Source organism: Anthonomus grandis, chromosome 8 (assembly GCF_022605725.1).
Source record: "Anthonomus grandis grandis chromosome 8, icAntGran1.3, whole genome shotgun sequence".
Taxonomy (NCBI): domain Eukaryota; kingdom Metazoa; phylum Arthropoda; class Insecta; order Coleoptera; family Curculionidae; genus Anthonomus; species Anthonomus grandis.
In genome coordinates, this window is record NC_065553.1 from 26,633,368 (window position 1) to 26,645,157 (window position 11,790).

At 33.7% G+C, this 11,790-nt stretch overlaps 1 protein-coding gene and 1 long non-coding RNA gene across 5 annotated transcripts in view; one reads left to right on the forward strand and one right to left on the reverse strand.

Moving 5' to 3' along the window:
- The window catches only part of LOC126739392 (E3 ubiquitin-protein ligase MYCBP2), a 714,511-nt gene that overhangs the window by 65,193 nt on the left and 637,528 nt on the right, over positions 1 to 11,790 (reverse strand). The window contains exon 67 of one of the 4 annotated variants that reach the window (XM_050445057.1): positions 10,773 to 11,602. The exons of the other annotated variants lie outside the window; for them this stretch is intronic. Coding sequence (XP_050301014.1) covers positions 11,555 to 11,602 — 48 coding nt within the window. The 3' untranslated portion in view covers positions 10,773 to 11,554. Of the gene's footprint in view, positions 1 to 10,772; positions 11,603 to 11,790 lie in introns of those variants that run through there. 4 annotated transcript variants of the gene reach the window in all.
- Positions 2,695 to 3,281, forward strand: LOC126739436 (uncharacterized). Its single transcript, XR_007661617.1, has 2 exons — positions 2,695 to 2,977; positions 3,044 to 3,281. It is a non-coding gene; the product is annotated as an uncharacterized LOC126739436 (long non-coding RNA).

Here is an 11,790-nt window from a genome sequence, read left to right on the forward strand (position 1 = left end):
TAACTAGCCCAGTTATCTAATAAGCACATTAAGAGGTTTTTTATAATTTCTTTGCTTATACAGGGTGATTGACGACCGATGGCACGTTAGCCGTATATGGCAAACAGAAAATTTGGTGACTATGGTAATAGATAATGCTCTATCGATCTAAAATATTTTCAGCATTGCATCGTTCCGCTTATATAGAAAAATGGCAACACCTTTGATTTTTTTAATGGAACAGCCTATTATATTTTTAGATATTTTAATTCCCTGCTTCATTTTGAGTCTTTTTTAATCATACTTCTCTATACCTATCTCTAGCGGTTTTCAAGAAAAAAAAATTGCATGTTTTTTGTTAAAGCAAGGGATAATTTATTGTTTATTTCTCAGCTATTTAAGTTCTTAAAAGCTCAAATTTTAACTTGATTAACTTCTCACAGCCCAATTTTATCAGCATTATACAAGGTCGTCGAAAATTAAATTAAAATTTTTCATTTACTAAAATGACGAAAAGTCCATTTTTTTAAATTGAATCCCCTATATTTTATTTTTTTATTCTAATAGACAGTTAAAATACCTTTACTTTAATATAACGCATTCCTATATCTAGATAGCCGCGTTTTAGCAATAAGTACTTATTTCGTGAAATATGGTAATTTTAAAAATTTTTTACTTTGTAAATTAGTTAATTAATTAAATTTAAATTAAGTCTAATAAATGATAGTGACATTTTTAGTTATAGTATTACCCTTATGTTTTATAAGAATATACTTAATTTAAAAAAAGGAACGTTATTATTAACTAATGAAATGAAAATCAAGGGCTGTTCAAGCTGTTCAAAACCAAGGGCGAGATCGCCAGATCTGGCGATCTCGCCGGCCAATCTCATGGTCCCATACGCCTAAACCATCTACCTTCAAACATATCATACAGTTCTTGTTGTTAACTCTTGTTACACTGTCTCCACACGTTTGTAAGTTATTCGTAAAAATTAAAAGCAAACTAAGGATTCAGAGAAAAGAAATGAACTGAGTGAGAGAGAAATGAACACCAGCCATCGATTTCATAAAATGAGAGCAAAAGCATTTTTTAAATAATTGAATGATTTTAAAGGAAATATCTTACAGAGAAACAAAAGGGTATATCAGGTTCTACGTTCAAAAAATTCGTAATTATTTCCCTATAAGGAATCACAGTTTCATGTCCATAGATAGAGTTTTTGGGAGAGTTAAAAAACAGTATCGGAAATTTAGAATGTTTGGAGTCAAGACTGGGATACATTTGGTTATAAGGGCAATATCGCATAATATTTAAAAAAAAAACATTCCAAAATAACCGAAGCTCGTGCCCTTACGTACCCGAAAATAAATGAAGCAGTCATCTACCTGTGAGGTTTATACCACTTATACGTAATATGACATAAAAGTCGAAAATCTAAATCAGATATCGGCAGCTCAACAGCAACCACGATAGTGACCTTAAAAAGCTCTTGACTGATATTGACGTTACCAATGAAGTTTTTTCTTTCTATAATGAAGGTCTAGCTGAATTTCCTCTTAGTTTCAACAATAATGTTGAGAAGATAAATCTGCTTAATGACTCCGAAATCGATGTCTAAATTATGCTTATTTTCTGCCTAAGAGGTTTCATTTCTATCATTTCCTTTTTCAGAATGCAGTACTTTTTTATTATTTTTATTATATGGTAACGGTACTCAGCAAGCTTTCAAGCAAAAACTCCGTTTTTGCTTAAATCTTTGTAGCCTTAAAGTTTAGTCGCCATTCAAAAATAAAGTCTATATTGTCTTTGCTTATCAACTCCCATTTAGTTCTAATTTCATATTTAATTTTCCTCAATTAAAATAAAGCATCTTTGTAGATTTCAAATAAAAAAGAATGCATAGAATTTTTTTGCAGTTATTGAGTTTAAATAAAAACGGTCCTCAATTGCGAGTTCATATGTCAAAAATGTTGCTTTAGCCATATTTTATCATATTTGTAGAAATTTAAATATTATTTCTTAACGTCTTATGATAATAATCCGCAAATTTTTTCTATTCAAAGTACTCTTTCTACATCAATTTTTAAATTTTTGTAAAAGATACAAAAAGTCGACAAAATCCCGACATTCTTGTTACAAGAAGTATTTTCTCCTAAACCAAAACATTGTACCATAAACACTTTTTATTCTAACCGAAGCATTATTGCGTTTTTTCCTCTAATGTCACAGACTGATTCTTGTTATCAGGTCATTTTTATTTACAGAAATAACAATATATGTTTTACTATTTCCTGTTTAATTAAGTTGCAAACTTTTTAAATAAAATTAATTATTGCTCATACATAGAATAGAATCTCATCAAATCAATTCTCTCTTTGGGAGTCAATCCGTAAGAGTTCAATTCTTGGGAGAGAGTCAAACTTCATTACATACATAATTTGCAAAGCATACATTTTCTTTTTATCTATTGTAGCCCTTGAGCATAAATAAATTATAATTAGAAACGTTGACAAGGAATAAATGGTATTTCTTTAGTACTTGACCAATTTATCTATGAACAGCCACGTCTGATTTAAATTTTTGGTGACAAACAAAATCAGTTTATTCTCGAAATCTTATTTGATAAATACAAAAAAAAATACTGCGTAAATTTGTATTAATCTCTTGATCATCCATTGTTGCAATTACCGCATTTAACCGATAAGAATTATTTCAAAGTTTTCCACATTTTACAGGAAAAGTGATTAATTTGCATTAAAAAGATTTATTTGTTGAAATCATATTTCTTTGAATCCACAGTTTTATTTACTTTTTTGATCGATAGGGTATTAAAGTGCATTTTAAAATCTTATCAATATTACAAATAAAATCATTAATAACTATATAAAGACAGATCTGGATCGTAAATTATTATTTCCAATAAATATGTTCAACAAAGTTTTAATACTAAGCTTCCTGTTGGTCTGTGCCTTTTGGCAAACACACGGTGATGTTGGTAAGAAACATTTCATTATTTTTAAATAATGTAAATAAATAAAAAAAAAAAAATTATACTTTATAGTGTGTCCAGAGACAAATGATACAGAAATATCAATTTACCTTCCTGACCCAGAAGACTGTGGCAGCTTCTATGAGTGTTCAAATACTGTTCCAATAAAAGTAACTTGTCCGGGAAGGACCTACTATAATATCGAAAAGAAAGTCTGTGATTTCTTAAGAAATGTCGATTGTGGAGATAGGCCCATCAAAAATAAAAATAAGTAAAGATAAATTGTTTAATAAATAGTATTCTAATAAAATTTTGCTAGTTTTTATTTTGTAGATCCCATTTAAATTCTTTCTTAGATTAGGAAACTTTTTCGCCGTGGTTGGTTCTAAAGAAAAACAGTGTTTTCCAAAGTTTAGGCAAATATAAGATCGCCATTGGATTAACACAGTCCTATGGTTGGCAGCTTTGCTGTGACATTCAACTCACAAAATAGTTTTATTACCAACCAAAACTATTTATTTTAGTCTCAAATATGTGACTCGTGTTTCGCTAACGTTCTTTAAATCTGACAATAATTGATCTTCTTGTTTACCCTATGTATTTCTTATCACAACTGTGACAATTAATTTCATAAGTCTTGGTCTTTTCATTTTATCATTAGGATTTCTAAGGTACAAATTAACTTGGCCAAACTCTGATAGACCTGAGTCTTTAAAAATCCTATCAAATCCGATTGACAGATAGGATCATAGGGTTATAACATAATATGATGTAGTTAGATAAGCCTATGTATATAAAAATTATTAATAATATCGTTTATAGAAGCAGGTAGTCGGACCGACATTGTCTTTGTTTTCGTACAACACGACGTTTCGGTCGGTAAGTATCTCCGACCGTTATCAAGTGTAAACTAAAGCAATTTCCTATTCTGCAGGCTTATATATGATTGATGTGATCAATGAGGCGTGAATTCTGATGATGCGTGATGAGAGTGTCTGCTAGAAGAGGTCTCCATATGTTGGGAACATCCACACTAGGTTGGCTGAAGACGCCCTGGTTTTGCGTTATGTAGGAAGCTTCCAGAAATTTCCTTTTTCGCTAGTGTGATTCCTTGCTTAGGATTTTTGTTTCAGACCAGTGAATGTTATGGCCGTTTGTCCAAGCATGTTCAGCAATGCCTGATCTGGCTACTTCTCCAGTGGTCGTCCATTTGCGATGTTCCTTGGTCCTAACTGCCAAAGGTCTTTTGGTTTCGCCAACACATTGAGTAAGTCACCACACTCACAAGGGATCTGGTAGATGCAGTTTTTGGTGTCTGCTGTAGATTCTGGCTTTGTTTTGGAAACAGAACTTCTTATTGTATTGCCAGATCTAAAGACGATTTTTAGATTAAACTTCTTAGCAATTCGTCGGATTTTCTCGGATGTACACAGACGTTCTTATAATGCCATTTGTTACAGGATTAATTACGCTTTAGAAGGGATCTGGAGAATCCTAACTTTTATTCATTTGGTTAAAATATTTAAAAATGACCTTGTTATAAATCTTTCTTTCAAAACTTTATAAGTACGAGACCGCTCACTGAGACACCCACCATAATTACAATTGCCTTCGATTTTTAATGGAATTTACCAATGTTTTTCATTGACCAACTATCAACGTTATCTCCACTTTAATTATTTGTTATTGTTTACAATATGCTGTGCATGGAGAAGATTTCACGGCAGTTGAATTGGTCAACCGGTTTACTAAAGCGGACGCCAGTGGCGCCGCGTGTCGACATATTACGATTTGTCCCGTATTTGTACTTTCTACCAGGCACTCTATGGTTTTCTTATTATAATTATATATTAGTATAATTATATTTTCTTATTATAATGATCTATGTATGGGTTTTGGTTGGGCCCATAGCGGCTAAACCCATAAAGTAACGAGCGAAGTTCCTCAATCTCCGGTCTTGCGCCCAGACGTCTTTTGGACTGCTACTTAAGCAGTTCCTCGACGCATCTGGGGATCTTCTCCAGCTCCTGCCAAAGGTGAACCGTGCTGTCCGCTGTGACGGAGAGAGATTAATCGTGTCGTGAAATAAATCTAGTATCATCTCTCTCCGCCAGCACATTTTTAGCTAAATTATTACTGAAAACTAAAATTCATTAGTGTTTCTTCATTTTCAATCAAATATTTTTTGAAGCAGGATGGTTCTTAGTGGTTCGATGCCTCTTGAAACTTCGTAAGTAGTTATCAGCGTTGGTGACATTTCATTTGGTGTACCGTGTTTCCACTGAGAAATCTCTCTTAGGACTCCTTGAATATGAATTTGTAAACCGCTAGCCATGACCCAGCAGTAATGAGGATTTCGCCCTGAAGCCAAAAAAAAAAGCAGATAATTTCGCCGCCCCTTAGCCCCGTCAACCCACATCATGCCTTAAGCCCTATGTGGTGAGAAATAACCCATCGCGGGCTCTCGCCCCCGAAAGAACACCATGGAACTTGACCCGTAATCTTACTAGTCTTTTTCTTTTCCTCTTTAATTGATCTTAACCATATTCTTTTGATTTCTTTGTCCTATGACTTAACATGAATGTATTATTTTATCACCTTCTCATTTTAATCTTTACAACTAAAGTTATATTATTATTTATTTTATAATTATGTAAATTAAAACAATTCAAAATTAAAACGCTTTGTTATGTAATGCTTCCGAAGTGATCACTGACGAATTCAGGTACCTTTTGGTTATAAAATTATGATATATATCTTTTATTTATTTTTGTTTACATTTTTAATATCATCACTTTCCATGTAGATTTTGTTTGCCTTACAACTTTAATAAACACCCTATTTAAATTAAAGTAAGGTGTTTTACTACTGAATGAGTAAGTGTGACTAAGACAACTGACCATACAGAAAACCCACGAAGCCGGCCTGATAGGTTCTTTTTTTTAATCATTTAAATTTAACAGGGTTTCAGATCTAGGGAGTTGTTTTTGTTTAAAACTTTTAAATCAAGACTGTCGAAGAAACTCAACTCCCTAGAAATAGTCCCTGTGAACCGGTTAGTCTTGCCGGACTATTATTTTTGTCATAACACATTTGTATTCCTGACAAGAACATCTAAGAATGGCAGTGTCGAATTTTTCTCCGTCTCCATGGTGAATTTGATACTTGGCACCATGTTGTTCAGGTGGTGTAAGAAGCCCTGAAGTTTGTCTTCCCCTTTATCCCAGATGATAAATGTATCATCAATGTATCGCCACATCTTTGGCTTTTGTCGTGAGGTGCTGATTGCCTGTTCCTCAAACCATTCCATATACCGGGTGATGCGTCGCCGAGCGGAACATAGGAAATCCCATGTCAATTTTAAGGGGGTCAATATATTGGTTTCCCTGTACATTTTACAGAAAAAATGTAAGATAACTTTTTGAAGAGACCAATCTGGCAAACCCTCGTGCAAATTTTCAAAAAATTTTAATAAACGAATCTTGAATTATTCAATTAAATGTAATTGCAAAATTACCAAATTTTCGGTTCAGGTAAAACCAGACACCAGCCACCAGCAAACAATTTGTTATAAGGCTTTGCCCATACATTCAAAGTAAGACACAATAACATTACTTTTTTATCTAAACTTTTATTTAATATAACGATGAAATGAAACCAATAACAATTATTATTGTTTATTATTAAAAAAATAATTTTATTATACTAGAATTTAATTAAACCAATAGCAGTATCTGAAATATTTTCAATTTATTTTCCCATCAAGCCTATCTGGTCCATTTCAACCATTAAACCTATTGTTAGTAAATTCGAGTCCAAAGACATTGCAATAAATAATTGTAAATGTTTAACTCAGAAGATCGAAAATAGATCCGAAAAACGAGAGAACAGAACTCTTAATATTTTACTAAGTGTGGAAAAATAAAATAAAATACAATAACTTTTTTAAAAATAATAAAGAATTACATAAAAACATCAATTAATTAAATGTTCAAACAATCCCCCATGAACAGCTAAACAATATCCTAACCGATCATAAAATTCATTTCTAACGTTACTAAGTTGATATTGGGAAATTTTATTACATTCTAACCAAATAGCGTTTTGTAACTGGTTTAGATTCTCAAATTTTACACTTTTATAAATGACACTTTTTAAATGACCCCACAAAAAGAAGTCATTCGGTGAAAGCTCAGGTGACCTGGCTGGCCAAAGTATCCGGTACCGTGGACCAATAATATTGCCGTTAAAAGCATTTTCCAAGCACTCTCTAACTATACGGGCATTATGGGCCGGGCAACCATCCATTTGGTCCCAGATCATTTGATCTTCCTGAACAACTTCTTCCAAGGCGGGTCCAATTTGATTTTGAAATAAGTCCAAATAAATAGGTTTCAGCTGTTAGGTTATAGTCCATAAAAAAGGGTCCAATGATATCGTGTCCGATAATTCCCACGAATACATTTGTTTTTTGGCGATATTGTGTTCGAGTATGAACAAAGCGATGTTCATTTTCTTGGCTCCAATACCGGAAATTCTGTACATTTGGTTTATTGTTGAGGGTAAATGTACATTCAACGGTAAAACAAATATTTCTTAAAAAATTGCTATCATTACTTGCTCTTTTCATCATTTCAAAACAAAATGCCATTCTTCGCTTTTCATCTCCTTCCCGCAGCTCTTGATGTTTTTTGAATTTATACGAATAATATTTGTGTTTTTTTAAAGTGCGTAATACCGTTGTATGATGTTTATTTACCTCTTGCCCAAGAACCCTCGTACTAACCATCTTGTTTTCCTCCACACTCAGTAGAATATTAAGATCTCTGTTCTCTCTTTCTTCGGCTCTATTTTCCATATCCTGAGTTGAACATTTACAATTATTTATTACGGTACCTTTGGACTCGAACTTATTGACAATACGTTTAATAGTTGAAATAGACGGAATGGGCTTGGGGGGAAATAAGCTGAAAACATTTCAGATACTGTTCTAAAACTGTTTCCCGCATAATGCCACTTAATTATGGCTATTTTTTCGTCGATTGAATAATTCATACTTGTTTTCCAATATCGACTGTCACTGATTTATTGAAACTTTTTCTTATTTTAGTGACAATATTCATTTTACTGGTGCCCGTTTGGTTTTACCTGAACCGAAAATTTGCTAGTTTTCCAATTACATTTAATTGACTAATCCAAGATTCGCTTATTAAAATTCTTTGAAACTTTGCACAAGGGTTTGCCAGATTGGTCTCTTCAAAAAGTTATCTTACATTTTTTCTATAAAATGTACAGGGAAGCCAATAATTGACCCCCTTAAAATTTACATGGGTATTTCTATGTTCCGCTCGGCGACGCACCACCCGGTATATGTTGGCCACCACCGGAGACAGCGATGATCTCATAGGCAGACCCTCATCCTGAGCGTAAAACCTATCTTTCACTTGAAAATAGGAATTACGTAGGCAGACCTCCAAAAGTTCCATCACTCCTCCGAGCGGAAGCTTGGTTCGAGACGGAGGTGACGTGTCATTGCTCAGTTTATCCTGGATAATCTTCAGGAAATCTCCAATCGGGACATTGGTGTAAAGACTTTCCACGTCAAAGGGTCAAAGCTAACCATTCTATCCTCTGGTCCGATGTTGATAGGTCGAAGTAGATCCACAAAATTACTGGAGTTCTTAACGTATGAATCAGTATTCCCTTGGAGTGGTTTGATTATTTCTAAAAGGAACCTAAAAAGTTCTGACGTTGCTGAATGTAAACTAAAGTAATTTTCTATTCTGCAGGCTTATATATGATTGATGGATATATGACGGAGGATTGGATCAATGAGGCATGAATTCTGATGATGCGTGAAGAGAGCGTCTGCTAGAAGAGGTATCCATATGTTGGGAATATCCACACTGGGTTAGCTAAGAATTGCTAAGAAGTTTAATGTAAAAACCGCCTTTAGATCTGGCAATACAATAAGAAGTTCTGTTTCCCAAAAAAAGTCAGAATCTACAACAGACACCAAAAACTGCATCTACCAGATCCCTTGTAAGTGTGGGGACTCATATGTTGGCGAAACCAAAAGACCTTTGGCAGTTAGGACCAAGGAACATCGCAAATGGAGGACCACTGGAGGAGTAGCCAGATCTAGCAGAACCCTGCAGAATAGGAAATTGCTATAGTTTACACTTGATAACGGTCGGAGATACTTACCGACCGAAACGTCGTGTTGTACGAAAACAAAGACAATGTCAGTTCGACTACCTGTTTCTACATTACCAATGTCTACCACTTTCAAAAACAATATCGTCTATTATTATTATTTTTCCACTAATACCACTAAACACTAAACTTGTTATTTGAGTAACATTAACTGTATGTACACCATTCACCGTGGTAGTTAAATTCTTCTATATATTAAAGTACTCTTCCAATTATACGAGCTGTACCTAATATCCCTGCTTATAGTATTTGTAGGAGGTTGTTGTTTCCCCGGGACATTTTAGACTTACTAGTTCTGGATACTTCAGAATTTGAAATAAAAGTCAATGGCATTCCGCAAAAACTAGATAGTCTGAAATTCAATCATCCTACTGATCACTTGGCTCAGGATAATATAAGGTGCGAATCCAGTGACTCACTTGAGGCTCATTTGAATACCCACAGTGAGCATACGGCAGCAAAGTTGGACTCGGTTGTTCGAGCCATAAAGGAAACCAACACTGAACTTGTGCAACTAGTTGTTTCCATTCTAGAATCTAAAGGGTTGATAAGTAAAGTAGGTATGCAGTCCAGTTCTAAAGCGTCGGAACGTAATATATATATATGAAGCAACTGTATCAGATGATATTTTAAAAGCACATCTTAAAGATATACTGCCCTGGGACGAAAGATGCCTTTATCATAGTTGTTAAGCTTAGAACAAGTGGATCATCGAATTCCTTTAAGATCGTTGTACCTAACGAATATTTAAGCGTAGTTACTAAAGCTGAGAATTGGCCTAGGGAAGTATATGTGAAAAAGTGGAGGTATATGCAACATCCATCTCGTCGCTTCTCAAACACAATTCAACAAAAGGAGGGAAATTTTTACATAACAAGGGGATCCAGAAACCACTCGTAGATTCATGTGAACAGCTACACCTGATTTCCCATACCGACGCTATAGATTTTTGTTATTAAAATATTCGCGGTTTAAATTTAAAAGTGATTCCGTTTTACAATGAAGTTTGCTTAGCGGAAATGGACATTATATTATATATATAATTGATGGTTTTGACCATCAATTATTTTTGAACCGTTTTAATCGTGTAGCCCTTTGTAACGCAACTGCCTGTGCTAGTTTACTCTTTGGCGGGCCCACACATCAAAGAAACATGAAACAAGAAACATAAAAACTGAAATACGCAACGCGAAATTGTTTCGGTGATACACAAACTAATGAATCAAAAATAAAATTATTTTGAGTTTTCAGTTAACAATGGACACCGATGATAGTTTGGCCAATTTGGCAATAGTTGCTATTGTTACCACATTATTATTAAAACATAATAAAAAACGAAAGAAACGACGTTATTGGGTGCATCCTTATAACAAAATAAACCTTAAACATGATTCATATGTAGTATCAAGAGAATTAAGTGATCATATGGAAAAATTTCAATCATTCTATAGAATGTCTTTGCAGACATTTACTAGATTAGTTTCTATTGTCGGCCCTTATTTATTTAAAAAGGATACGAACTTCAGACTGGCTTTAGGAGTTGAAGAAAAGTTGTTAATTACTTTGAGGTAAGTAAAAAATAAAATTGATATTAAACATATATTTTAATATAAGCAGGTTACAAAACTGAACATATTATTTTATTGAAAAACAGTTGCATTAACAAGGGCCGCATATTGCTTTCCATTATCAGTTGAATATTGTATGTTGCTGTCATAAGAAGATACTGATACTGCAGAAGAATATGGGGATTGAAGAGGAAACTGTACAGTACTACGCGCACAGTCTTCATTTAGGATATCATCATAAAGAACAAAAATTCGTTTTTTAAGCTGTCTCTTTTGAGCATCATTTAATCCTTTTAAATCAGGGAGTAAGCTTTTCAGGAAAAGCAAGTCTGCGTGTTCTTCGACGGATAATTCTTTATTTTCTGTATTTACATTATATTTATTACTCAAGGCATTAAGACATTTTACAGCTGAATTATCCCAGTTTTGAGTACTTTCAAATTTACGTTTCTTGGAAGAGAACCTTTGCGGATTTTTTTTTGGCAAATCTCTCGCCACTGAAGAAACTTTTCTTTTTGTCTTTCCAATAAGTGTGACGTGCCTATTTCATTCACTTCTTCTTCAATATCATTGTTTTTAATATTTGAACTATCTACACTTTCTTCTTCATTGCCATAGGTTTGACTGTCCTCCATTTGCGAATGATTATCACATACCTTGTCTTCATCAGACTCGGCATTTCCAGTTTGATGTCGGCTTTTCGTACATGGTATCAAATACTTCATTGCATCTTCTAAATAGAATGGTTTCTTCTTCTTTCCAGAACTGCCACTTACTTTCTTGCTTTCTCTTAGATGTCTTAGGAGACTAATTCGTAACATCCTCCACCTCTTTTTACATTCCTCAACTGAAATCAAACAAACAAAATCATGTATTCATGATATTTATATTGAAACTATACTAATGCTATTTATGTTTGTTGCAGGTTTTTCACTACGGGTTGTTCATTTCGAGCGCTATCCTTTTACTTTATGAGAGGAGAAACTACCAAAGAATATGTAGTGAACGAAACAGCCAAAGCAATTTGGAAATACC